General features: G+C 39.6%; 4 protein-coding genes and 1 long non-coding RNA gene across 13 annotated transcripts; 2 read left to right on the top strand and 3 right to left on the bottom strand.

Moving 5' to 3' along the window:
- Positions 1–198: 198 nt before the first annotated feature.
- Positions 199–10,080, top strand: LOC108614337 (uncharacterized). Of its 8 annotated transcripts, none has more exons than XM_089462514.1 (9): positions 199–342; positions 2,708–4,508; positions 4,582–4,712; positions 7,811–7,905; positions 7,994–8,227; positions 8,301–8,571; positions 8,639–9,088; positions 9,163–9,321; positions 9,451–10,080. In XM_089462514.1, the coding sequence occupies exons 2-9, from the start codon at positions 3,092–3,094 to the stop codon at positions 9,514–9,516; spliced, it is 2,823 nt and encodes a 940-aa protein (XP_089318640.1). In that variant the 5' UTR covers positions 199–342; positions 2,708–3,091; the 3' UTR covers positions 9,517–10,080. The 8 variants fall into 8 exon arrangements, with proteins under 8 accessions (XP_089318640.1, XP_017863916.1, XP_089318639.1 ...); XM_018008427.2 differs by lacking the exon at positions 199–342 and adding an exon at positions 1,115–1,303; XM_089462513.1 differs by lacking the exon at positions 199–342 and adding an exon at positions 1,115–1,317.
- LOC149270485 (uncharacterized) lies at positions 2,423–4,687 on the bottom strand. Its single transcript, XR_016268608.1, has 2 exons — positions 4,546–4,687; positions 2,423–2,660 (listed from the first exon to the last, which is right to left on the bottom strand). It is a non-coding gene; the product is annotated as an uncharacterized LOC149270485 (long non-coding RNA).
- A 471-nt stretch (positions 10,081–10,551) lies between the features above and the next one.
- Positions 10,552–16,250, bottom strand: ClpX (Caseinolytic protease chaperone subunit). Its single transcript, XM_018008505.2, has 8 exons — positions 16,094–16,250; positions 15,297–16,028; positions 12,436–13,516; positions 12,101–12,377; positions 11,892–12,041; positions 11,603–11,824; positions 11,324–11,536; positions 10,552–11,020 (listed from the first exon to the last, which is right to left on the bottom strand). Exons 2-8 carry the CDS (start codon positions 15,352–15,354, stop codon positions 10,988–10,990), a joined length of 2,034 nt encoding a protein of 677 aa, XP_017863994.1. The 5' UTR covers positions 15,355–16,028; positions 16,094–16,250; the 3' UTR covers positions 10,552–10,987.
- A 50-nt stretch (positions 16,251–16,300) lies between these two features.
- Surf6 (Surfeit locus protein 6) lies at positions 16,301–17,697 on the bottom strand. The gene is made up of 2 exons (XM_018008628.2): positions 17,283–17,697; positions 16,301–17,229 (listed from the first exon to the last, which is right to left on the bottom strand). Exons 1-2 carry the CDS (start codon positions 17,452–17,454, stop codon positions 16,367–16,369), a joined length of 1,035 nt encoding a protein of 344 aa, XP_017864117.1. The 5' UTR covers positions 17,455–17,697; the 3' UTR covers positions 16,301–16,366.
- Positions 17,698–17,777: 80 nt separating this feature from the next.
- Positions 17,778–27,411, top strand: RhoGAP92B (Rho GTPase activating protein at 92B). 2 transcript variants are annotated; one of them, XM_018008483.2, is made up of 5 exons: positions 17,778–18,022; positions 18,365–18,639; positions 21,320–21,495; positions 24,659–25,625; positions 25,688–27,411. In XM_018008483.2, exons 1-5 carry the CDS (start codon positions 17,976–17,978, stop codon positions 26,536–26,538), a joined length of 2,316 nt encoding a protein of 771 aa, XP_017863972.1. In that variant the 5' UTR covers positions 17,778–17,975; the 3' UTR covers positions 26,539–27,411. The 2 variants fall into 2 exon arrangements, with proteins under 2 accessions (XP_017863972.1, XP_017863981.1); XM_018008492.2 differs by having other exon boundaries at positions 17,779–18,022; positions 25,691–27,411.
- Positions 27,412–27,553: the final 142 nt, after the last annotated feature.

Genomic DNA, 27,553 nt, shown 5'->3' with positions numbered 1-27,553 from the left:
AACCAACTGTCGCCGCGTGATCTATGTATGCGGTTGTGTGCGTGTGTTTGTGTCTGTAATATGTAAAATTTCAACAACAACAAAAATAAACGTGTAAATAACCAAAATGCCTCATCAGACATTTTTATATGACAGAGGTGAGCGCAAATATTCGAACATCATTTCGAGTTGCTCTAAACAAACAAAAGGCGCCCACCTGCAAAATTCATATAAACAAATTAAATTCGTTAAAAGTAGCAAAAAATACCAAATAAACTGCAAAAAAAAAAATAATAAAAATAAAAATAAAATTAAAAAATGAAATAAAAAAAGAATTGACTGCAACAAACATGTTGGAAAAAGGTAGGACAGAAATAAGTTATTTAGCATTAGCAAAAGCGAAATAAATGTTTCAGGTTTTATTCCTCTTCGTGTCACAGTCACACGAAAAAGAATAAAAGTGGATTACGAATACTCCTGCGTGTTTACCCTACAAATCGATATTAGTACAGTTACAGTACAGTTAGTAATTTTTAGCGTCAAAAGTTATTGAGGATTTAATAATATTAAATAAATTAACTCTCAAAATAATGATCATTGCAATTTCATTTTGAGTCCTCTGTATAAAAATGTAATAAGTGAAAACAGAACAGCATTTAAGCAATCAACAGCAGCAGGCTGCATGACGCACAGCATATACCCCATGCTGTTGAATAGCGTATAAATAACAAACACCTTAGCTTTGATTTTTGCTGTTTGCTTTTATTGTTGTTGTGGTATTTTTTTCTTTTTTTTTGTTCGACAGCGTGTTGTGTGTGGGTACGGCAAGTGTTCTGCGTCTGCGTCTGCGTTTACGTCTGCGTTTAGGTCTGAGTGTGCGTGTTGTGTGGGGGTAAGTGAGAGAGCAAAGCCAAAGAGAGCATAAGTGAGGTTGTGCTTGCTGCTGCTGCTCAAAGAACGCCAAAGTAAATGTTGGCGCTGGCGCTGTCACTTGCAATTGAGAGAGCGAGGACAGAGCAAAAGAAGACTAAGAGACAGGCAGAGAGAGAGAGAGAGACCGCATGTGTGTGTGTGGGAGCGCCCTAATCGTCGGTTCTCAGTGTCATTAGCTGCTGCTGCAACAGCTGAGATCACTTCCACTTTGCACACTGGCAACGATAGCAGAGGCTGCACTGCCCACAGTGACTGCGACAGAGACAGAGACAGCGACACCGACAGCGACTGATGTTATTTTCAGTTGCGAGCAGAGCGTCGGCCAAAGATTTACAGTAACAACACGAAGCTAATCAGCAGCGTTTGGCGGTTCGCGTGCAGCGTGCGCTCGGTAAAAATTCTCTTGTGCGGAACACGGCAATATACTGTTAAATTTAGCGCACCGGTCACAGATTCCAATAAAATATAAAGAAAACACGAATTTCTGCGACAAACTACCCAGATGCATGAATATATGTATGTAAATAAAGTTACATGTGCTTACAGTTACATCTGTTTTCGCACTTCTCCGTGCCTGTGGTGTGCTAGCGTGTGTTGTTATTGTTGTCGCTCAACTTTGATCGCAGTCAACTTGTTTATCCATTGGCAGCCGAAATGAAATGTCAAATTGCAAATTCGTTGTCTAACCTTTTGTTTAGTTTATTAATTAATGACGAAACTCAACCAACGCGGCGCGCGTCATCGTGACTGTCGTCAGCGCACGCCTAGGGGCATAAATGCAATTAAATCATTAATAAAGCCAGACAAACATCCAAATATACTCGATAGCGCCGACTCCCATGCATACACACACACACACACACACACACACTCACATACACGCACACGTTAAGTGCAATAGAAAAGTGTGTGGCAAGCGGCACGGAAGCAGCAGCAGCGTCAATGGCGGCGGCAGCGGCTGAGGCAGCAGCAACTACTTCGAAATTTATTTTCGAATAAATAGTACAAAGTTGAAGAAGCAGCAGCAGCAGCAGCCGAAGCTAAACGTAAAAACAAGGCGAAAATGCCGCTACGGGCAAAGGGGCAGCTCTCAATATATATTTTTTGTTCCTTCTCTTACGCGTGCACAGTGAGCTGCACTTCATTTGCATTGTCTCAATTGCCGAAGATGCGCATTGATTTAATTAATTAATTGCCGGGTGGCAAATATTTCACACTTCGGTGCTAAAACGAATTTATTACCGTTTATTACTTCGTTTCGATAAATAAGTGATTTACGCACCATTCACCACTGAAACGGCTTAAAATAGTTGAGCAAATAAATAGCAGAAAAGTAAGAAATGATACACACAAACTAAAATCAAACGCAGCAAATTACTAAGATATAATAAAAATGAAAAAACAAACCAAACAAAAATACAACTATTCAAATAGTCATTTACATTTTAAAATTTGAGTATTGTTGACATATAAAACAAATATTTGCTTTAAAGATATTTTTGCATAAATATTTAGCATGCTGTAAGAAATCGAAAAATGCCACCAAAATTTTCTCATTTAGACAAATGTGCTTATTTGTTAACCACTGTGCACAGTGGTGTGCGCGTTTTACGTATTGAGATGATGCCTCGATCCCGATGCTAATGCCGCAGTTATATATATCTATATATTTGGGTGTGTGTGTGCGTGTGTATGGGTGTGTGTGTGCGTCTGCGTCTACGTTGTGGGCTGTGTGTTTCTGTCGGCGTCTGAAATTAACGAAATAGGAAATTTTGGTATTTCTTTATATAAATAGATTTCGCCATACGGAGAGAAGTTAAAACGAGGAAAATGTGAAAATGTGAAAAGTGAATGAAACGCACGAGGAAAATTTGTAGAAATCAAACCCAATTACAGGCCACCAAATTCTGAAATGTGAAAACCAAAAACAGAAAAAATATATATACATATGCATGTTATATATGTCCAAAAAATTCTGAATCTGTGAAACGTCAGGAAAAAATTTGAAAAAAAAAATTAATACACACACCGTTTTTGTTCAAGTGTAGCAATAAACACAGACCAAATCGAAAATGTGAATATTATTGTATTTTTTTTTTTAACATTTAAATTGTGCGTGCAAAAATTAAACAAGACATAAATACAGTTTAGACGAACACGTTGAACACTTTAAAGGAAAATGCAGTCGTCTTCCACGACAACGACAACAACAACTAAAACAAAGAAGCTCAGCAGCAGCGGAGGCGGCGGCGGCAGCGGCAGCGCCAGCACTGTGGCTATGACAACTGCCAGTAAAACGACAACAACAACAACCACACGCAAACCAGCAACCGTTGCTGGTGCTGGTACTGTTGCTGTCGGCAGCCAAAAGTCGCCGAAGGCAGCGCCGTTGATCGGAAGCGATGAGCACGCAGAGATCGTGGAGCTGATAAGCGAGCAGGCCGATGCCATCTATCACCAGTGGAAGAATTCCGGAGCGCCGCCCGCCGAGCTACTGGATACGTACAAAAGTCCGACGGCCACCGGCAACTTTGCGGATGTTGCTGTTGCAGCTGTAGCGGCGACGGCGACGGCAGCAACAAATCTGAGCAATGCGGAGGGCTTGCAAAAGATGGTCACCAGCTTCGTGAACAAAGACAAAGAGCAGCGAAGCAAGGGCGGGGGCATTAAGAAAGCGGAAGTGGGCGTGGCGGTGCAATCGAACGGCAAGACGAAGAAAACAGCAACAACAGTAGTAACAACAGCAGCAACACCAGCAGCAGCAACTGTCAAGGCCGGCAAATCAAGTCAGGTGGAGCAGGCGCTGCAATCGCCCAAAAAGGTTGCTGCCGTCTCTAGCAAAGCGTTGCGCGATGTAAATCTCAACTATGACATCAACTTGCAGCTGGACGTGAACAATTTGTCACAGCAACAAACACAGCAATTGCTGCAAATCAGTGAGTTGTTGCACAAGGAGGCGACGGCAGCGGCAACAGCAACAGCTGCGAAAAAGCGACTGAGCAGCAGCAGCAACAGCAGCAACAAGATCAATAGCAACAGCAACAGCAACAGCAGCAATAGTTTAAGCAACAGCAGCAGCAAGTTAACAGCAGCAGAGCAGCCCACAAAAAAGATAAGCAAAATCAGCAACAGAAGCAGCAATAGCAACAACAGCAACAGCAACAGTAGCCACAGCATCAACAGTGTGGATGTGTTGGATGCGTCGCGTGTGGGCGTGGCAGTGCTGGATGAGCCAACTAAGAGTGCCAGCGAGCCGGCAATTGGCAGTCGTAAATTGCACAAAACCAAAGAGAACAACAATAGCGAGCAACACAAGCCGGCGACGGCAGCAACGGCCAAAGAAAAACTGTCAATAACGCGAAAAGTTGCTGGCAGCCGAGGCAGCAACAGCAGCAACACTGATAACAGCAAAGCCAGCAACATTGTCGCGAGTGTATTACCAGCAACTGCGACACCAACAGCAACAGCAACAGCAGCTGCATCTGCTGCCGTTAACACGCCAGCAACATTGGCGGACACAACGATGCCAACGTTGACTAAAATCAAACCGACTAGCGGCAGCCGAGCAGCGCTCACCAATGGCCAGGACAAGAATTGTAATGCGAATCGAATTATGATTTATTAAACACACACCTGTATCCATAGTCTAATCACCCTTCACCTTTGTAGTGGGCAGACCGATCCTAACACGCGGCTCGGTGGCGGAGCGCGTGATGCTCTTCGAGAAGCGGCCGGATGTGCGCAACTCGTTTCTTGATATCAAACGGCCAGCGGATGCGCCGCCCAAAAGTCTGCTCAAGGTAAGCTCAAAAGGAAAATACATGCATATATGTATATGAATATATTTTAGAGTGCGGCTTAACACACCTATAGAAAGTTGTGTGCGTGTGTGTGTGTGTGTTGGTGTTGGTGTTGTTCACTTGTTATCTAACAATTGCAAATAGCGCACGAAAAAATTCACCACAGCCGCACGCCAGCAACAATTGCAACAAATTGCTAAGGCCCCTCTCTCCACTCTGCCTCTCTCACTTCCACTCAAAATCACTCTCTATCCCTCTCTCTTTTCATCATGTGCATGTAAAGAAATATCGTGTTATCGAGCAACGTTGATTGATTTAAGGTTAACTCAAGACGCCATCGGTTGCCAACAGAGATGAGTCGTTAGAGAACTATATGTACATATAGCTAGATATATAGGGAACATTGAACAATACAATTTGCTAATATAACATTAGGGGTGTTCACTGTGTGAATGCCGTTGCTCTGAAATAGACAGTTTAATAAGAATCGAAAGACTCAGTTAAACAATAGTGTATATATAGTATAATTCGAGATCTTTTCTAGTTTCTCTTAGCTCCCTGTATATTTTCTTAGCCATAAGGCTAATCTCTCTTTAGATATTCCAAGCTCTGTTTGCTAATAGAGTAAAGAATTGAAATCGAATTGTATATATTTAAAAAGACTATATTCATATATCATGTGCAGGGTTGTCCATATACGACTGACCCATGTTTTTAATTTTTTTTATATAACATTTTTTTATTAATTATTATTATTATTAGAACCAAAGCTAGCAATGGTATTTTTTTTTCACCCTTATAGTGAGTAACCCTATTGAGCATGCATACTCTCTCGTATACAAACAATCAAATTAAGCATTTACGATCAGCACGATTGTACATAGGCAAAAAAAAAAAAAAAAAAAAAAAAAATTCAGAAAAAAACGGATACAAATACAATACAAGCACATGATTATTTAAGCAACACGAATGCACTTTTTTTATATTTATTGTTATTTTTGGGTATTTTTGTTTGGTTTTGTTTTGTTTTGTTGTTGCTGTTGTGAGTATTAAGTTTTTTGCTATTTAATTATTTAGTTGGAAATGTGTGCGTGTGCGTGTGTGTGAGTATGAATGAGTTTAAAGTTTATAATAAACTCAACTACCCGGCGAAACTTTACTGCGTTTCAATATGAAATCCATTTGTTTTTTTGTTTTCATTTTGCTTGTTGCTTTTAAGTAAATAATCGCTATAAATAATTCGCATACGAAACTTAGTATGCGATTGATTGTGCGATAGGGGCTGTCTAAGCAGGCGCAATTCTTGAATTCTTGCTGCTATCTATCGCCTTTACGATGCGTATGCGTAATATTTAGCTTGGCCATCAGGCGTAGCCGTGCGTATACGTAATACGCGCACATGCCCGTACTGTCTGCGTGTGAGTGAGTGCTTGTGTGTGTTTGTATTTTGGTTTCTTTCATGCTAGTGGAGATTAATATTAATGCTGCCGTTGACAGTTTTAAAATCATGAATGGCCAGTGCTTCGCTTATGCTGCTCTGCCATTAAAGACTTATGGCCAAAAGCGAATGATGCTGCTTATATGGCGTACAAATGGAATACAAACAAAGATAGATCACAAAGAAATTTGGTAGAACAAAAGCGTAAAATATACGTATGGGGCGTACAAATATTTAATTGATCATTTTACACGTGGCTTCTACCTACTTACATACATATTCATATACATACATACATATACAATATCATCTCTTTGATAAATTATTATTTCTGCTTCTTTTGTTTTTGCAACAATTCATAATTGAAGACTATTTTTTATTGTCTGAGGGATTGCTTGAATTTCAATAAATTGTTAAGAATTATCGTCTACAGATATTAAGCCGAATTTAATTCGAATTTAATATTAATTCGGTCTAGATTAATTATGAATTTTGAATTGAATTAGAATTTGTACTCAGCTCTTAAATGTCTAAAAGATTCTTAAGATTAATTGTTTTATAATTGCGTATGATCAACCTTTGGCTTTCACAGCTCCAATCGCGTTTAATTTAATTAATTTAAGCAATTTTCAAGAGCTTCTAGAAAGTGAGAGCGTGAGCGAGAAATAATCAGCCGTATTTCAATTTCTATAGATTTCTTTAGATTATTTTTCATTGACGCCAATTAAGATGTTGTAAATTTAGCTTCAATTTGCTGCTGAATTTAGCACAATTACAATAACATCAACGATAACAACAAAATAGTGTATGTATATATATATATATATATATGTGTGTGTGTGTGTGAACTTATTTTCTGCTCATTTGTTATTTTGATTTTCTCTGAGTTAAATTGAATTTCCACGAATATTTTAAGTATTTTTTGATTTATACACGCAAACACGCCCAATTTTTTATTATAATGCTTAAACGAAACCCAATTAACAGTAATTTCTTTATGAAAATAGTTGTTTATGTTTTATAATAAACTGAAAGGGCCAAAATTAGCGCAGATGTAAACAAAAGAACCAAAGACTTAATATTTGTAGAATCCGAAAATGCTATAATCTTAATTTTTGGTAAATTTAAATTTCACAATTGTTAATCTATCAGTATCAGCTATAGTATCTGATATCTATATTAATATAGTATAGTTTTATTTTGATATAGTACATGCATTTTCTTTGCTAATATTGTAATATAATTCTTGTAAGTTATAACATTTTTAAGGAATGAAAATGAGAATGAATGGAGTAAGATAGAGAACGATAGTGAGATAGAGAGTGTTAAATTATATTAATAATAATTATAACATTGAGAATGACCACGACAATTATAATGATATAATAATAATAACAATTATGTTTAATGATGATGATTAAGGATCATTTTATAATCTAAAAGAATGGCCGTTGGCTTAAGGGTATCTACATACTTTCGTCAATTCGAATTAATTTCTTGGTAGAACAAAGAATTTCCCAATATTTATTTGTGCCAAAAAGTGTGGCAAATTAATTTGTAAACAGAGCGAAAATTGCCAGCAGAACAATTTGAGATGTTTTTGATATTATATGAATAATTTAGTCTATAGAATGTCTGATAAATGCTCTTGTTGTTGCAGGTTAAGCTGCATGCAACGCCGCCGCCACCGCCTTCACAGGAACAAAATCTACTGCAAAAGGAGATACGCAGCTCCAAGAGCGTCTACATACCCAGGTAAGTCAGCAAGATGTCTATATATATATGTGTATATGTGTGTATATCTTCTCTATATGTGTATACTAATGTGTGTATTCCATGGCAGATTTTACTTTCCACATGGCAAGCCGCAGCCAACCATTGCCATGGAGCGTGTCATTCGCGGCATTTTGTCCGCGTTCGATAGCTTTCCCAACAATCAGGTGACCAAGGATGAGCTGCCCCGCATCCTGAAGCTGTGCGGTCTACCCTTCTATTGGCGCATGCCGGTTATGATCTTCTGCCAGGCGGGCACAACGGGTTTGGTGGAACGCCAGCGTTTTGTGGAGTTCTGGAAGCAGTTAAGTTGGCAAGAATTCCTGGCCAGATTTGTTGTTGTATTGATTGTTTTTGGTTTTCTCTATTCCATGCAGAATGAATGTCTATTGCCATGAGGCGGCCTCGCGTTTTGTCTATATTCTGTCGCGCGGCCAGCGCTTTCGTTCCTATATTGTGCCAGAGGATTTGGTGCCGCTGGTGCAGGATGTGGTCGATACGCATCCGGGTCTGGCGTTTCTAAAAGAGGCCACCGAATTCCATTCCAGATATGTGCACACAGTCATCGCGCGTATCTTCTATTCGGTGAATCGCAGCTGGAGCGGCAAGATAACCATATCGGAGCTCAAGCGATCCGATCTGCTCGAGGTGAGTCCACATGGCAGCGCACACATTGGAATTTTAATTAAGCTAAAGCATCTTTTCTTGCGCGCAGATGATTAGCTTGCTGGAGGAGGAGGAGGACATCAATCAAATCATGGCCTTCTTTAGCTACGAGCACTTCTATGTGATCTATTGTAAATTTTGGGAATTGGATAAGGATCACGATCTGCTCATCAACCAGGACGATCTGGCGAAGCACAGCGACAATGCGCTCTCCACCCGCATTGTGGAGCGCATCTTCTCCGGCTGTGTGACGCGCAGCGACAACAAAAAGGCGCCCGAAGACGAACCCAAAATGTCCTACACAGACTTCGTGTGGTTCATTCTGTCCGAGGAGGACAAGCGCACGCCGACGGCCATCGAGTACTGGTTCCGCTGCATGGATGTTGACGGCGACGGCGTTCTGTCCATGTACGAGCTGGAGTACTTCTATGAGGAGCAACAGCAGCGCATGGAGGGCATAGGCATTGAATGCCTGCCCTTTGAGGATTGCCTCTGCCAGGTGCGCACCTGCATTGCAGGCTCCCTAATCCGCTTTTTCATTTTATGATGATGTCTCTAAATATCCCTCAACAGATGCTGGACATGATAAAGCCTGCGAACCGTGATTCCATTACACTGGGTGACTTGAAGCGCTGTAAAATGACGCACGTGTTCTTCGATACGTTCTTCAATTTGGAGAAGTATCTGGATCACGAGCAACGTGATCCATTCGCCGCACAGCGCGATGAATCCGTAAGTTTTCAAACTAATTGATGAATTTAGTAGCTCGAATTACATAAAATATATAATATCTGTATATATTTAAAATATTAATTTCATATGTTAAGGATCCACATTTAATAATCCTTCATCTATTTGCAGACCTCCGATTGGGATCGATTTGCGGCACAGGAATACGAGCTGCTTATATCTGAGGAGAGTGATTGAAGCTCGTCTCGAAATTCGGGTTTTAAGAACTTATTTATATGCATACACAAACGCACAATTACACTATCTCACCCATATACACTCACTCACAAACACACACACAAGGAAACCCACACTCTCGTATACACTTCAAATATATATATATTTATTTACTTACAAATTTTTATACAAATTTTACAGTACGTCAAAACAAAACAAAAAAACAAAAAACAAAAATGTTCCAAAAAATCACCAAAAAAAAAAAAAAAAGAAAAAAGAATATAATACAACTGGAATATCTTAGAGCATGAATGTGCAATAAATCTTAGAGCATAAATGTGCAATAAATCTTAATTATATTTATTATGGCGCGCTTTTCGCTATTCAGCTGAAGTCAACAAAAATAAATCGTAGCAATTAAAAGCTAAACTGAATAGCGGAACACGCCCGAAAAATCGAGTTTCGAATATGCAAGTTTTGCGTGAGTCAATTTTTTAACGAGTAGTTAACCTTAGTCAATTTAATTTGTGCAAATTTTGTTTTAGTTGAATATAATTTAATAAAATTAATCATAAATTTGTTTAATGCTTTCTTACATCTTTTAATTTACCCATCTGGTATATACAAAAAAAGTAATGATCTACCCCCTCATAGTTTTATTTTCAAAGTGGAATTCGTTTGGGTTATATTTGAATTAGTTTCTGAGTTCGATCGTCTTGAAAATTGAATCAACTCTGAATCGAATCTTTTGCAGACTATGTTGAATCTATAATTTTTATGGGAAACGTTAATTTATTTCTAGAACAATCCAATGATTTTATATTTATATTTTACTCGATAAATTCTTAAAAAGTATATAAAACACATTTATTTACTTTTCATGTTTTATTTATTTATTTTTTATATTAAATAACTATTTAAAATTTTTTTTACGTTTTGTTATACAACTTAAATTAGTTAAAAATATAATTTGCTTCTCGTCTCATTAATTAGACTATTAAAAATTTGTAACTCATTTCTTCTGTTGTCTAGTTTATATATATAAATATATGTGTATTTTTTTTTTCGTTTTTACAGGTTTTAAACTTTAATAATATATAAACATATATTCAGAACGGAGAAAAATTAACGCAACAATCATATATTCTTGTTGATGTTTTCTCAAAATTGTTGATATTAACGAACCGTTTTTAGGAGTTTTTTTTTTTTTTTTATTATTTTTGCTTTACATTTCTAGTGAAAAAATTAGATATTTGATTGTTTTTTACAATTGCCATTTTTTGATGCTGCAAACTATTTTTGAAAGGCTGCATTTTCAAATTTGCGCTGCTTGTCAGTTATGAATCACAGGTGCATATCGAGTGGGAAGGGGACCGATATATGTTATACATATGTATATATATATACATACACATAAATATATATATTTAGATATATATAAAATTGCGAATCAGCCATTCAAAAATTGTGTGACAGCGCTTTGCAGGAGGTGCTACGTACCGACCACAGTATCATTTAAACGTGACTAAAAATAATATAACATATTAACGATTATGTATATATAAAAAGAGGGGAGTGGAGTTTGGAGTTAGCTTTGAAAAAGCATATTTGCAAAGCAAAAATGTTTTAAGAAATGTGTAACTCAATAGAATAGTCTAAAAATGAGTTTGAATGAAAAGCGTTGCACAAAATTTTGGAAGTGGGGAAAAATCAAATAGATAAGCGTTGCAGATCGTGTTGTTGTTATTGTTGCTTTTGTAAGGCTGGACGCTTTAGCTGCTGTTTAAATGGTGTTATTAATCAGGAGCTTTTACTGTTTAAGTCGTACTTTTTCACTATCTTCAAAGTTCTTATCATTATCGTTGCTGGGCTCCGAATCTGTAGTCTCCGTTGTTGAGCTGTCGGTGGTAGCGCTGGAATCGTCATCACTACTGCGACTGTAAATGGGCTTTGAATTGCCGCGCACATAGTCCGCCGTAATGTGTACGCTGCGTATATCTGATCCAGGCACTATGAACATGGGATCCAACAGCAGTTGCTCCTGTCGAATGAACAACAAAAGGCATTATTGTGATCATGATTGAAATTATTACATCCGCTAGCTAACCATTATGGAGCGCAGTCCACGTGCACCAGTATGCCTTTCCATGGCTAGACTTGCAATTGATTCAACCGCATCTTCCGTAAACGATAAGTCCACCTCGTCGAGGCCAAGCAGCGCTTTGTATTGAGGAACGAGAGCATTGCGTGGTTCGGTTAGAATACGCACTAGCATATTCACATTCAAACTATGGAAGGGCACAATGACCGGAAAACGACCAACGAATTCCTGTAGAGTAATCGAGAGTAATTAATTAGTATAGATATATCATACTGTTTTAGTTGTTGCTACTAACGGGTATCATGCCAAACTCAACGAGATCACGGGCCTGCACTTTGGTCAGGCATTTATCACGCTCCTCCTGATCGTTATCCATAGGACTGGCTGTTGATTGCGCCGCTCGACGGCCCGAGCCGCTCGTCGACGGCATGCCAAAGCCCAAATACTGTGCAAAAGAGTTGGGATTAATATGTGATTAAAAATGCAGCTGCTGGTCGAGCTCACCTTTTCATTTAGTCGGCGGGCAATAAGACGATCGAGACCCGTGTAGGCACCAGAGGCAACAAACAGTATATTCGTAGTGTCCACTTGCACAGTTTCGCCTCGCAGCTTGCGCGGCGAGTTGCGCTCGGGCACATTGACCACAGTCCCTTCCAGCATCTTTAACATACCTTGCTGAACACCTTCACCGCCCACGTCGCGCAGCTGATGTATGCCAGGCACGGCGCCAATTTTATCCACCTCATCCAAGAACACAATGCCGGTTTGAGCACGCTCCACACTGAAAAAGATAGGGATATACTATGATTAGTTATCATCTAGGTAAACGAACAATTTACTTGTAGTTGGCGTCCTGTAGCAACTTGGATATGACACTCTCAATGTCCTCGCCCACGTAGCCGGCCTGGGTGAGCGTTGTGCAATCGCAGATGGCAAAGGGCACATCCAGACAGCGGGCGATTGTCTGTGCAATTAACGTTTTGCCAGATCCCGTCGGGCCGAGCATAATGATGTTGCTCTTCTCCAATTTAACATCGTTACTTTGTCTGTCTAGTATCTCGGAGCCGGGACGATGATCGCTGCTCCGCGAGGCGTTGGCAGCGTTGCTGTTGTGCAGGCCGCTACCTAGACCGCCACCAGTCAGACCGCCGCCGAGGCCCATTTGGGCTGGTTTTGGCGGCAGCTCGTTGCCAGGACTGCTGTTCAGTGTGTGACCGATGCCGGTGATGTGTAGCAAATCCGTGCGTGGTATGCCGTCCAGTCCGCCCCCAGAGCCGCCCGCACTGGGCTGCTGCTGCAGCTGTGGCAAATTGTGATGGATGCGCTTATAATGATTGTAGACGGCCACCGCTAGCACCTTCTTGGCAAAGTCCTGACCAACCACATGCTTATCCAGATATTCCATGATCTTCTGCGGTGGCGGCGGTGGCTTGCGCTGATTCTTTGGCTCCTCCTTGATACGCTGCTTGGTTTCCACATCGGAGAGCACCACAAAGAAGTAGTTGCACTTGGCACACTTCACAAACCGCGTGGAGCTGACAAACGTTTCCACTTGGGTGCACGCACTGCCACATTTCGGACAGGATAAGAACTTATCGCCACTTCCGCCAGTTGTGGTTGAGCCGCCACTGCCGCCAAGACTCGACCCACCACTCCCTGGTGGTTTGGATGCGCCACTTGGGCCACTGATGTCGCCGCCCTTGTCGGTTCCTGTCGTTCCACTACTGCTGTTGCCGTTTCCGGACTCCGATCTGATTCTCACTCCATTCGTTATGTCAATGTAGGCGGGTATGGCCACAACTGGCTCCAGCAGTAGCTGCCCATTGGCGGCGCACTGCTGAGTGGCCAGGTGAAATCGTCGCCGTCCAAGCCCAGTGCTCAGTATTATGCAGTTCGGTGTATGTTGTACGTGGCTGGTTCCTAAGGCAATGATGAACAGAAAAAGAGAAGAGGTGAATATATAAGTTCAAATATTCAAAATGCAAAAGGCGAACTTGATTGGTGGCAAAGTACACTTTAATCCGCATTTGCACATATATAAATTATATATTTATACATCAATTCAAAGGAACAATTCAAAAGTATTTTATCTAAATATTTCTTCCGATTATTTCCTTTAAGCACTTCGTTATAATTATTTCCTCTAATAATTTCTCCTAAATATTTTTTTTAAAAGAGATTCTTCCAATTATTTCACTTAAGTCTTTAATGCTTAGCAGAATGATCATTAATATTTGCACTCGCTTCACTTCTCCTAACTACACTGTACGGGCGACTGAGGAACTGTTGCAGCTGCTGTCCCTATATATGGGGACTTTCACTCAAACTCTAAGTCGCGTTTGAGCCCAGTGCCAGGTAGGATTCGTCGCAGTCGAGCTTTAAGCGACCAATGGGAAAAATCTCTGTGACCTCAAGCATACTAGCTTCGTTTTACTTATATATAAATATTAAATTAATATTGCTCCATACATATAGACAACTTAACCGATGTTCTGTAGTTCTTCTTCTTCATTTTCAACGGATGTATTACCAGTAGGCTAAATCTAGCCTGAAATAGGCTAAACTGGCAACACTACAATTAGCAGCTACGTATATAAAAAAATAAACTGACTCAATTCAATTAGAGCCTGCAGAAACTCAAGTTCACGGAAATCGATTCAGCATTGAAATAAGGAATAAGAAGACTAGATAGTGAATTCGACAAGTTGTTATTGTAATGATTTCTATTACTACAGTCAAAGCTCCACAAAAGGATATTTAATATTAAAAAAAAATAATGCAAATTTTTATAAATTTACATATTGAACTAGCCATGTGAAAGGCCAAATTAATAAAATATAAAAAATAAATATTTTTTTTAAATATTTTTTTCGTCAGCAGAGCTTTCACTGTACTTTACTATATGAGCGCAACTGAAAGTAAACATTAACTTGAACCGTCTCTAGCAATTTACATTTATATAATTGGCCTTTCTGCACTTCCGAAAAACCATGCGTAGATTTCCTTATGGTCCGGTACTAAAAAAAAAAGAGAGTTTATTGCCGGCTACTGCTGCGAGAAAAACTTTTGCCATTACACCATAAGTAAAGTCTGCGACAAACAAACAAAAATAATAAAACATACAATTTTTCGACCGAGCGACCAACTGATCATTGCGTCAAAAGCTTTAGCTGCGATAATTAAACCTCGACCATATTTAAAAACAATTCAAGTTCAGTTCAAAATCGTAAACAAGAAATCGCAACAGCAGCAGCAATAACAATAACAACATCATCAACAACAACAACAATATTCAATCATCGCAAATACGATACATGCTACGTTGTCTGATTGGCATAACGTAATGACTATGCGCCGTTGACCTTCGACAAAGGCTGTTTGACATGAATTTAAATCACATAACCGAATACGAGTTAACTCCAAATCAATGGCTCCATTGGCGCGCGTCTACTTTGTTAGTCAAACACACAACCTTCAATCATAGTTAAAAGTGAGTGTTCGGCCAATATAGCAGAATTATATACGAAATTCTGATAAGCGCGCAGAATTACTTATTATTACTCGTATATTGTTTTTGCTGCTTTCGGCTGCTGCGGCTGCTGCTACGTGACGCAAATGACGCAGTTACGTATACGATTTTAGACAGCATTCGTACAATTGATGTATTTATATGTTCGCGAGAAATGCATTTTTAGCTTACCTTTTGTCCAAATTTTATATTTTGGAGCCAGCAATATTATACGCCGTACCATACTCATTATAAAGCGCTGCTGTTGCTGTTATTACGGAAATCTCAGCTGGCGGGTCGGCTTGCACACACACACACACATACACACAACGCTCTCTTCTTCTTCTTTCTTCTACTGTTCGGGGGCTGCGGGTACTGCTGTTGTTGCCAGTCTGTTCTGGACTATTTTGACAAGCAAATATTGCTAGTCATTCGTATTGGTTTTGCACAATAATCTGAATTGGTTGTTGTTTTCACTCTTAAAAGACGACAATTTTCTTTAGCGTTTCTTATTTCTCGTTCCTTGTAGCCTGTTGTACGACGCAATTGTTAATTTTTCGCTGCTGCTCTGCTGGTACTTTTGTGTGTGGAAAATGTGAATAAAATAGATTGCGCTCTGCGCTTGCCTCTACACACTTCTTTGGCGGTGTGTGAGTCTGCATATATGTGTAAGTGTGTGTGTGTGACTGTGTGCGAGTATATGTGATTGTCGGTGTGCACGTTTGTGCTTGTGTGTTTCGGTTTTTCTGATTTCTTTTCACACGTTGTTTCGTGCTCGTTGGCCAGAGTATGTGCTTCTTCTTTTTGTTGTTCGTATTTTGGTATTCACTAGCAGATGTCTTTTTGAAACCGTTTTTGTTGCAGATCCATGACAGTTTTTAATATATCTTATTAAATAAAAACGGCCCGTATTTACTGTCCTGGCTGTAATGGGAATTACGCGATGTTGCTGTTGCTCATACTAAATCGAATTTAAATGATGGGCTCACAAAATACAACAATGTGAGACAGCTGTTATTTGGACTACAGCTGTTTGGTATGGGCTCTTCTTCTTGTCTGTGCCGCGCACCGTGGTACATACAATGACATAAACCGATCAAAATGTTAATCTAAAATCATACACAAAAGAATTTGGACTGTTTTACGGCCAGAAATATAGAAAAAATTTATATATATGAATTTAAAAAGAACTTGAATTTCGTTTTGTCAAAAAACTTTTATTTGACTTGTAATTCTAATTTCTAATTTTTGCCAAACAGTTTCTAGTAGCCAGGTATAATTCGGCCCTTTTTGCTAGCCTTCTTCAATTTCTTGTTCTTCTTGTCCTTGCTGCGCTTATCCAGATTCTCCTGTCGTTTCTTCTGGCGCTTCGCTATATCATGATCCACCTTTTGCTTGCGCTCCTCCCACTTCTTCTTTGCAGCCCGCTTCTCCACCTTTTTCTTCTTTATGGCCTTCTGGAGGAGCTTTGTGTCATCTTTAACTTTCTTGCCCTCAATCTTATCAAATGCCTTCTTCCAAGCAATACTATTTTGCAGTTCAGCTGCCTTATCGCTTTGTCCTTGTTCCTTCAGCTCATTTATTTGTTGGCTCGTTTGTTTCAACTCTTTAAGTATTTCCTTTGGATTTTTATGCGATTTCTTGGTCTTGGCTCCTGGAGTAGCAGCAAAATCTATTTTGGAATAAACTATTTTCGACTCCTCGTTAAATACAGGTTTCTGCTGAACGGGCCGAATTTTCGACTTGCTATCTGTCTCTTCCTCTCCATCTTTATTTGATACTGTTTTGATAACTCCATTTTTCAGTTTATTTTGTTTTATATTCTCGTTTTTCATTATTTTTGCAGAGGATTGGAGCAGCTTTTGTACCCCCTTACTCCGCTTGAGTTTCTTTGCTTCGCGCCTCTTCTGTTGCCGTTCAGTGGTCGGTCGCTTTTTCTGGCGCATTTTGTTCTTAATGGATGCAATGCGTTCATCCACATCCTCCTCCTCCTTCATCTCATGTTCTTTTCCGGCGGCGTGGTTGTTTCTACGCTTAGCTTTAGTTGAATGTTTCAACTTTGCACCTTTTGTCTTTGGCGTATTTTCATCATCAGAAAGCAGATACTCCTCAAATGTTTCTTTTTCTACAATGTCGATGTATGAATGTAATGTTTAATAATGCTTGCTTTATATTTACCATTTTTTTTAGAATAAGGCACATTGTGCATTATCAACAGGCGATATACCTGTTTCTCAAACCGTTTTCTTTTTGTGTAATCGTCTTCTTCCCTGCAATCTTTTATGCCATGTTCTTTGTTATATTTTTCCCGAATGCTTTCCACAGCGTATTCAGCGTCAAAATATTCCATTGGAAATTTGAGTAAAATTCAATGTTGTCAAAAAAAAAATTAACTTTGACTTCACACGTGCAACTGAGGCTCATTAGAGAGAACATTTGCCAAGTTGTGATAGTTGGCTACTCGATTAGTTAATCGAATATTATATTGAATTGATTTTTAAATACACTTTTTTTAATAGAGTTATGTTAGAAAAATATTTTTTATTTATTAATTAATATTATATTCGTTGTATCCAAATTTTTTTAGTTGTGCGATAATATTCAATGCCTATCGATAGTTTCAGTCGCTTTGCTTGCAACTTCTCCTATCTGAGTGACAGCCATCGATAGTTGATCGATATTCACATACCTTGACTTTACATCATTTTTCAGTAATTCGTCGGCCGAGAATGACTAATTTTTGCCAGTGTTTAAAAATATTTGTAAATGCCGAGCTAATTTAATACAGTAAAATAAACCACAACAAAGTGCATTTTGTTTTTGTTAGACGTACAACGGCGGTCAGAAGTGTGTGTGCAGAGCGGCAACAATATGAAGAAACAATTTGCAAAAATTAAAATTGCTGCTGAAAACTTAAGGTAAGTGCAAAGGCCAGGGGGCGCAGGCAGCCGCCATCCAGTGCCAGCGGCGGCAGCCGTGAAGACGCGACGAAATGCCAGACAAAAGCGCAAGCAGTCAGTGGCGGGCGCAGGTGTTGCCTCATAACAACAACAAAAACAACAATAACAACAACCAACATAAGAAAAACAAATCAATGCCAAAATAAAGCACAGCGCTTACGTTTTTTATATGCATGTTTCTTACGTCGCTGATGACCTAACGGCATTCGTGTGTAATGGCATTTACATATATTTATATCGATGCCTCAGTGTCTGTATTTGATTTCGCTTTGTTTTGTTTTGCTTTGTTTCTTCACACAGATCTACAAAATCTGACTGCAAAGATTTTGAGCTAGAGACCATTGAGAAGCAAGTAGACCGATATCGCGATACCATTGAGAAAATTGTGCGCAAATTACCAGCGCTCAGCAACAGCAGTGGCGGTAGCAGCAGCAGCAGTAATGGCACCGTTACCATTGAGGAACATGACAAGCGCATCAAGAAGAACACGCACTACAAGATTGCCCAAGCGCTGGATGAGTCGGCCAAGGAGTTACCTAAGGATATGCCATTGCACAAGGTTCTAGCGAATTGTGGTGAGTAGCTAAGTCCAACGGTGTGTGTGTGATCATGTGTGTGTTGGGTGTTTTTATCGGCGTCTCGCTGGCTGTGATAAGGGCGCCACTTAGAAAAAATTCTAAATTGAAAAACCATTAAAAATGAAACCGCATAAAAAGCGCAAGGTGTGCACAGTTATGTATGTGCTTGCGTGTGTATGTGTATACACATATAGGCGCATAAATTTCTATGCATATGCTTTGATGACTGTGTGTCACGGGCTTGCGTGCGCTCTGCAAGTGTGTGTGTGTGTGTGTGTGTGTGTGTGTGGCCTCGCCTTGTCTGCGCTTGGCCTTGTGGCATTTACATTTCTCAACTCGGGGTTGTCGATTATTATACCCTATTCCTATTGATAATGTATAAAAGGGTATATTGCTATTGTATAAATAATTAAGATTGTTAGTGGGTTATATGTTTGTTCTTGAACTTTCTCTAAGACTGTACACGGACCTCGTTTGCGATAAATATCGATTATCAGCATATATAAGTCAGGAAGTTATTGACAGCGTATTTCATTTATCATAGTATAAGATTATATACTAGACTATGTGCGTATACCCGATACAGGGTATATTCTAGTCTTGCTATGGCTAATCTCTCTAAATCACTATTTACTTGCTGTTGTTGTCGCTGCTGCTTAGCGCGTTTTTTAATCATTATAATAATTTTATGATGATTTTTTTTTCGTTGCTTTCTTTTACACAGTCATTCGCTGGATTGGCTGCTCTCTGCTGCGGTTTGCCGCTCTTATTTTTATTTGCTTATCTATTTATACAGTTTTTGTTTTTTGTTTTTTTTTTTTTTTTTCTTTGTTTTGATTGTTATTGTGTTTACGTATTTAGCCCCCGCCTTTACCTCCGCCAGGCAATACCAGCCTTTTCATGCCCTGTTTTATGGCTCGCTACTTTCAATCAAAACTCCATTGTGCATTTCTTTAAGTGCTAGACAAAGGTTTAGTAAAAGTGATCTGCAATAATTATGTTATGATTATGATAAGTTGAGTAATGAAGTAAAAGTTGCGCCAAAAGGAAATAAAATATAAAATCCCTCACAAGCTTCCTACATAAGTATGAGCAGACATATGTATATAAATATATAAATATTCAAAATAGCCCCCACACCTTTTTTTCGTTTGTTGCTATTCCCTCTCATTCTCTCTCTCTTTCCCCACCCACTTTTTGTTATATTACTCATTATTGACTCCATTTAGGCTTTTAGCATATGAGACACACACACACACACATGCACGCACAGAGAGGCTCACATAGACATTTATAAGCACACCAGATGCGTGCAGCAATTGCAATTTAGTTGAGCGTTGCGTCAGCGTCGACTGCAGCAGCAACGCATCAGCATTTACAGCTTCAAGTTTACCTTGGTTCAACGTTCATTGATAAGCTCTGTCCACAGCATTATGACATAAAGCGAAACAAAATAAAGCCTTTGTCTGGTCTCCATGCAAAAGTAGGTGAACTATTCATGCATACGACTCTCCCGTGCTCTCATCTATCGCTCCGTACGTGTATTGTATATGATTCGTGTTTGTTCAACTCTATATATTTGAATTTACACAAAGTTCACGTACACAAATGCTAACAAGGAAACATATATGTTAATATTAATAGTATTTGTGTTCAGTTAACGAGTATAGCTAGCCAATCACTTTTTCTTTCCTCCGTTTGGGGTTGTCTCTTCAATTTTGAAGTTATATAAACCTATTTGCATTTAAAGTGAGTCAAAAGATCATATAATTTTTGCAAATTGAAAGTTTAAAAATTGGTCATATATGTGTTTTATATTAAATTACATATGTATTTATATTATGACCGTTAGTCGATTTAAAAATATAAGTCTCAATGCCTTAGCTTTATATTATATTATTTTTATTTAAATAGATCTACGATCAATATATATTAATTTTTTGTATGATTGACAAATTTAAAAATATCCAATTTCCAAAAATAGTTTTTGTTTGTTATTTAACGCAGTTGTTTACTTGGGAGCTATTTTGTATTATTAACTTTACCAATATAACTTAGTTGCAGAATGTTGAATTCCCAAATTAAATTCAAGCGACAGCTTTTATTATTCCGCCACCCCAATGGATTTGCCCCACTGTACCAAGTGTGCCCTTTTGTAATTTATTTCTTAGGCACGACACGCTTTAATTCCACCTTCTCGTCTCATCGCCTTCTCTTAGCCACGACGAGCATATCTTCAATTTTATACTTCACTTGTGTTGTCGCCATTCCCTCTGCAGCGGGCCCCCTATTGTACTGTCGTATTGTGGGCTCCGCTGCCGGCGTCGCACTCAACACAATTATCACAATTTTGCTTACTCAGCTTCGTCAGAGCAGCTATAGTTACGCCCCCGCGCCCGCTTCCACAATGCACGGCCCACAACTTTGAACCGGCAGCTATAATAACAACAACAACACCACCACCACCAGCAGCCGCAGCAGCAGCAGCAGCAGCAACAACAACAACTTTTGCTACCGTCCTTTCGGCTGCGATAAGGTCTTAAATAAGCATTGGCTTCCTCACTTAGACACGCTGAAATACAGACACACACGTACACACACAAACGTTTCCTTTACATCATCAAAATAATGTTTTGTATTTATTTAAACTAAAAAAAAACTCTTTCGCAATTTGCAGCCGAGCTGGAGAAGACAATCGCCGAGTGCATCATCGAGAGCGAACTGGAAACGGAGACGAAAGTTGTGCGGCGTTTAAAAAACATCTTAGATAAAGAAATACAAGAGATCTCAACGCTAAAGCGTAATGTGTCGCGCACACTACAGGAATACACCTCACTGAAGCGCAGCCATGAGGTAAGATATCATTCCGCGACCCCAAATTAAGCATCAGACAGCAGATGAATCGTTGACTCTCTGCATAGGAGGTTGTACACAGTAAGAAATGAATGTTGATTTCAATTCTTAAAAATAAATCGGCTATATCAAAATAAGCTTAGCAAAGTTTTGGGCTGATGAAAAGCATATCTATTTGATAAGTGTAAACAAAAAGTGAAATCAACATTAATTTTACTGAAACTCTTACCAAATATTTTTCTTCACTACATTTCTTTGTACCTTCAAGTTGTAAGTTATTCAGGCGAAAAATTGTATGAAAGGTAAAAATTATAAGCAGCTGTTCAAAAATGATTTGTGATAATAATGTGGCACTTATCCAAATTGTGGAATGCGCGTTGATTATGTTTCAAATGACCACGATTACAGAGAGAGAAAAAGAGAGAGAGAGTCAAAGTGCGACAGTAACAAAGAATAAAATAGCAGCAATAACAATAAGTATTTATACAACTTCTCAATTGTGTGGAGCTCAGACCTTAATGCACAGTGGTCTAATGTCACGCGAGGCCTCCAATTACAGAGGTGCTACTCCTATATACCATAAATTGAAACTATGATTGTTTGGTTTATGGTTGTGGCGCAAATGGAACTCGGTTTGATATTATTTTATTCCAGGAATTTACAGCAACTTCTCATATAGTTACTAATTGCTATTTCTGGGGTTTCTTTCAAGAATATTTTATGAATTTCGTGTTACTTAATTCTCTTGCCATTCAGTTAGCTTATGCTAAATTAGATCTAGATCTAGCATATATAGCTTATCAAACGTAGACTTCCCTTCGTTTATGCAAAGTTCTGCTCCAATTTCTTAATTCGGCTATTTCCTCTCTTCTTTAGCTGATAAATATCTCTCGCACATTTTGCACACTTTTTCAATTGACTTTGAAGCACTGTGCCTTGTGCATGGCCAGCCACGACCGGATGACAAGCGCCGGCCAAGAAAGCAATCAATTCTTTATTCTTTTCTCTCTCTCTCTTTATAATTTCAGTTTATTTCTTTCTTTATTATCTCACAATAGAATTGTTGCCATTTGTTTTTTTTTGTTGTTGTTGTTATTCGATTTCATACGTCGCTTGGCGTCGCTTGTCTTTATGATATGTCCGCAGGATTGTGTGGCTTTTTAACGACTCTTGTTCCAATTTCTCTCGCAACTGGCATGAGTCGTTGTTAGTACAGTAGATGCCCTATTAACGAACAGCTGCTGCGAAACTATTTCTGCGCAGGATATTTACATTGTCAAGCAAAAACTTCATATGTGAATTTTGTAGATTTTCTTGCAGAGTTTTCATAATATCTAGAATTCGCAGTCAGGTTCTACTGTAGCCCTGTCGGTCCACTCTGGCCGTTAACATTTGACGATTACTTGACAAGTTTTGTGACGACGCAGTCAATATTTTGTTCACTTCTTGCTTTTATTTATACGATATTGCTTTTGGCATTGCTTTCCGCTTTATAAGCCAAGACAACTCGACTACACGCTTTATGTCGTATATGGAGAGTCGGGCAAATCAGTCGCAATATAATTGTTGCTGCTGTTGCTGATGTTCGAGTGCTGCTTAAGGTGTCGGAAGACGTTCATTGACTTGGCCAGACAACCGAGTGACATCATAATTGAAAATTGAGCCAATGAGCCAATGAGCGAATGAGCGAACAAGCGAGTCGCAGCTGTCAGACCATTAATTGTCTATTCGTATCATATTTTAGTAGCATTTCTTAGACACCCTACATACGCATATATGTACGCCATAATCTTATCGATAGCATTCGAGTCGGCTCAATAAAACTTAGTGCGGGCAACCTCTAGCTTCTCATATTGGGAACGCTCTAATTGAGCCATATATGCGATATGTGTCCGACACAGTTACATACATCATTTTTGGTGTACCTTGCAAGTGCTAACTGCGGATGTTCGTAACTGTCCCGCATACCCAGTTTCAACTCTAATGTAGGTCATTAGAGGTTATATTTATATGCATGTCCATATCCATGTATATGATATATTGTGAGTCACACGCCGACTGGCATTGGAATATGTTGTTTGGGGCTTAGTTTATAATTAAATGGTGGATGCCATTGTTTGCTCATTCCCAGTTGCAGATTGATTGACAGCAGCATAGTGAAAGAGTGAGAGGTCTATAGAGTTACTATTGAATAAAAGAAAACGAAAGAGAGAGAGAGAGAGAGAGAGAGACAGGGGGAGAGCGGTTAATTTGTCACGATTTTGCTTATTTTTAGCAAACTTACTACGTTCGACCTATTGACGAAACGTAGAGGGAGCAAAGTGCGCGACGCGATAAGGAATATTATAAAGGCAGCATTGTTGGGCCGATTGAATACTCTTTAAGAGCTAACATAGAGACAAGGCTAAATTAAACTAAAAAAAAAAAAAAAAAAAAAAAAAAAAAAAATACTAAACACTTGCTAGAATTATTTAGTTGTAGTTGGCAATGGTATCCTCCCTTTATGTAGATATATAAATATTTCCAATATATAGCTTGGATTAGTAGAATATAACAAGACTTGCTTAAAGTCACGAGAAATTTAATTTTATGAAAATGATTTCCATTCATTGCTGGGCTTTCTTATATAATAACTAAGTTAAGAGTTCAGCAGTCCCTTCGAATATTCATAGACCGGAACACGCTCCGCACAAACCCATAGAAAATACTATTCACGATTTTCTTATCAATTGCCGTAGAATTAAATCGCCTGGCTAATGCCGAAGTTGTGACTCAGTGCTTGAGGCAATGTGTGGTGTGTCAATTTGCCGCAAATATCGGTCAGGCCCATTAAATGCATCAAATTTACCTTGTAAATGTTTCCGTTTGCGCGACCAACAAAGGCATTGATTGACACAGCTGGCCAAAGGGTCTATTTATAGTCTATACTCTCAATGGGGCACCAGTGGAGAGTGCAGCAAACATGACAACAACAACAATCACGGACACTTGTCGCGCAGCAGCGACGAGTTGTAGTAGGTGGGTAAAGATTACAGTAGGGTAGCTCAGTGTCGAGAAGCGTGTGAAAATGACACCAAGTCCAAACAAAAGAAAGACAAGTGAGAGATTTCTTATCGTTGGAATGTTTGACTAAACTGATGAACGGCCCATTTTTCACTTTCAGGCTGCCATACGACTGGATGAGCCCATGGCCAAGGTGAATCACATTAAGACCCAGCAGGAGGAGTGTGAAGTGAAGCTGGAAAAGGAGCGCGATGCATGGGCCGCACAAATGCTGGAGCTAATTGCCAAAGAGGACGAGATCGTCAACTGCATTCAGGACTATGTGCTCAACCAAAGAAACTACCATGAACGTGCGCTGCAGCAGGTGAATGCTTCGCTGGCGCGCATTCAGGACACCATACAGGGCACAGAGAAGTCGCGATTTGGCACCTCGCTCAAGGAGCACTTGCAGTCGACGCACCGTGACATCTCCTACATTGTGGAGCTCTGCTGCTGCTGTCTGCTGGAGCACGGCCTCGAGGAGGAGGGTCTGTTGCGTGTGGGCTGTGCCAGCACCAAGCTGAGGCGCATGAAGCACGCGCTGGAGGCGCAGCATGTTAAGACACCCCTGCCGCTGGAGTATCAGGATCCACATGTAATCGGCTCCATACTGAAGCTGTATCTGCGCGAACTGCCCGAGCCGCTGCTCACCTACGGGCTGTACAAGGACTTCATACGCGTTGCTGAGCGGCACACCGAAGCGGAGCGCAAGACGGAGATTAAGGCTATTTTGAGCAAGCTACCCAAGGAGAACTATGCCAATCTGCGCTATCTCACACGCTTTCTGGCCCTGATGCAACAGCGGGCCGTGCACAATAAGATGAGCTCCCAGAACTTGGCCATTGTGATGTCGCCCAACATGCTCTGGCCGCGCGTTGACAAGAGCAGCAACGCAGCAGCCGACTATATTGGCCAGGTGAACAGCTCCTCGGCCGCCAACATCATTGTGGAGCTGCTGATCAGTCAGTGGGATTACTTCTTCGACGGCGATGTCGAGTTCTATGTGACGCTGCAGCGCAATAAGCTTTTTGTCGAAGGCAAAAGCAAATCGAATTCCTCTAATGAGAATTTGGATAAGCACGATGGTGGTATGTATTAGGCATTAGGCAATTTTATGGCAGCTATTTAACTCTCTTTCGTGTCATCCTAGAAGTCATGGAGAGTCCACGTTATGGAACACTGCGCCGCCAAAAGCCCAATGCGCCCTCACCTCCAAATAAAAGTGAGGCTACCAGCAATGGTGTTGGCTCCAATCACCGGCCGCATGCTAAGGAGCTGTTCCCGCAGCAGGATGACAAGCCAGAGAAGCAGGAGAAGCAAGAGAAGCCTGCAAAGCCTCCGCTGCCCAATCTGCCATCATTCCAGCAGCCTGCTACAGCCAGCCAGCCGACGCACACACAGCTGGAGGCATTGCCGCCGCCACCAGTGACGCCCGCCAAGCCGGTTCCAATGACGCGCACACAGTTCTTTGGCCTGGACAATCTGCCCTCGCCCACAGCGGATCGGAGGAGCATCGATAGCATTGGCAGTTTTCGCTTAAAGCCCGATGTGCCGCAAAAGCCGCAGTTACCCAAGAGGCCTATGGCGCTGTCTGTAGCGAGCGGAGGTGGAGGTAGTGGTGCCCCCAAATCTGATAGCAAGAGCGACGACGAGGCCATAACGCCCACACAAGCAACAATTGACAATGGCAACGTACGCTTCACTACGGAGAAATTCATAGAGAAGCTGCGACACGAAAATTGTGATACAAATGGCACGCGGGAGGAGGCATCGACGGGAACAACAAACAACACCAACACCAACACCAACTCAACGGCAACAACAATAAATAGCACGGCCGGCATAGAACACAATCATAATCATGAGCGGCAGCCGTCGATGGGAGAGAAGGAACTGCAGGCCATGCCTACCACACCCATATCACCCAATTCATTTCACACTCCCAAAAGGCCAACGGTGCCAGCGCCGCCGCCGCCGACAATACGCAAACCGTCGGAATAGTGTAGTCAATAGCGAATCCTTAGTTAAACGGTGGCGCTTTCTATATGTTAACCGTAAGACTTGAACGCACAGTAATTTAGTTAAAACAACAACAACAAATCAAACAAAGCCTTTCAATAAGTTGCATTAAATTATATAGCGATATATATTTAATAGATATATAATAGAGTGAAAGCAACTTAATATTCTGTATTCAGCATTTGTATTCTTTGCAATTAAAATGATATGTGTTTTATTTTAGCCATATGTGAAAAGATATACATACATATACATATATATATATATATATATATATATATATATATATATATATATATAAACATTATATAATATACACATGTATTAGTTTGTAGTAGGCATTCATGAATTAACTCAATTTTTGTCGAAATTTACGCAATTTTTTAATTATTATTGTTATCCTTATTTAAAAGGTTGTGATACACAGAAAGAGAAGAGAAAAAAAAAAAAAAAAAAATGAAGGTTTGAGTTTCCTTAATTTTGCTTTGCTCTGTTCCCAATTTCTGAAAGACAACTTCAAGTGTGATTTAAAATTTGAAAAATTTGTTGCCTTCGTTTTTAAATTTGTTACGCTTTGTACTAACCGAAATTGAACTGGTCTTCGAAATTCTTCGAGAAGAGGAACTTGTGAAGATGATAAAGCGCCGCTCGAGCGCTTTTCTATGTACATAGTATATATATATTAATAAATATTTTATTGAAAGTCTTATCAGTTTTAATTGACGTACTCTGTATTTTTGCTTTATTAATTTGTAATGCAACTATTAATATTACTTTTTATCTATATTAAACCGATGTATGAATATTTGTTGTGTATATAAAATATACATTAAAAGTCATTTATGATTTCATGAACTGTTTAGTTATTTTCTTTCGTATATTTATAATTTATCTGTAAATTGCAATCGTGAATATGAAAAATATAATTAAACGTTTATTCAGGGCATAAAAAATAGGAAAGAGATAAGGCAGATGTTTGCTTGGCAAAGCAAACAAA

This window comes from Drosophila arizonae, chromosome 2 (genome assembly GCF_054131065.1).
Source record: "Drosophila arizonae isolate 15081-1271.41 chromosome 2, UAZ_ARI_1.0, whole genome shotgun sequence".
Lineage (NCBI taxonomy): Eukaryota > Metazoa > Arthropoda > Insecta > Diptera > Drosophilidae > Drosophila > Drosophila arizonae.
Note: the sequence above shows the minus strand (reverse complement) of the source record. Positions and strands in the feature narration are given on the sequence as shown.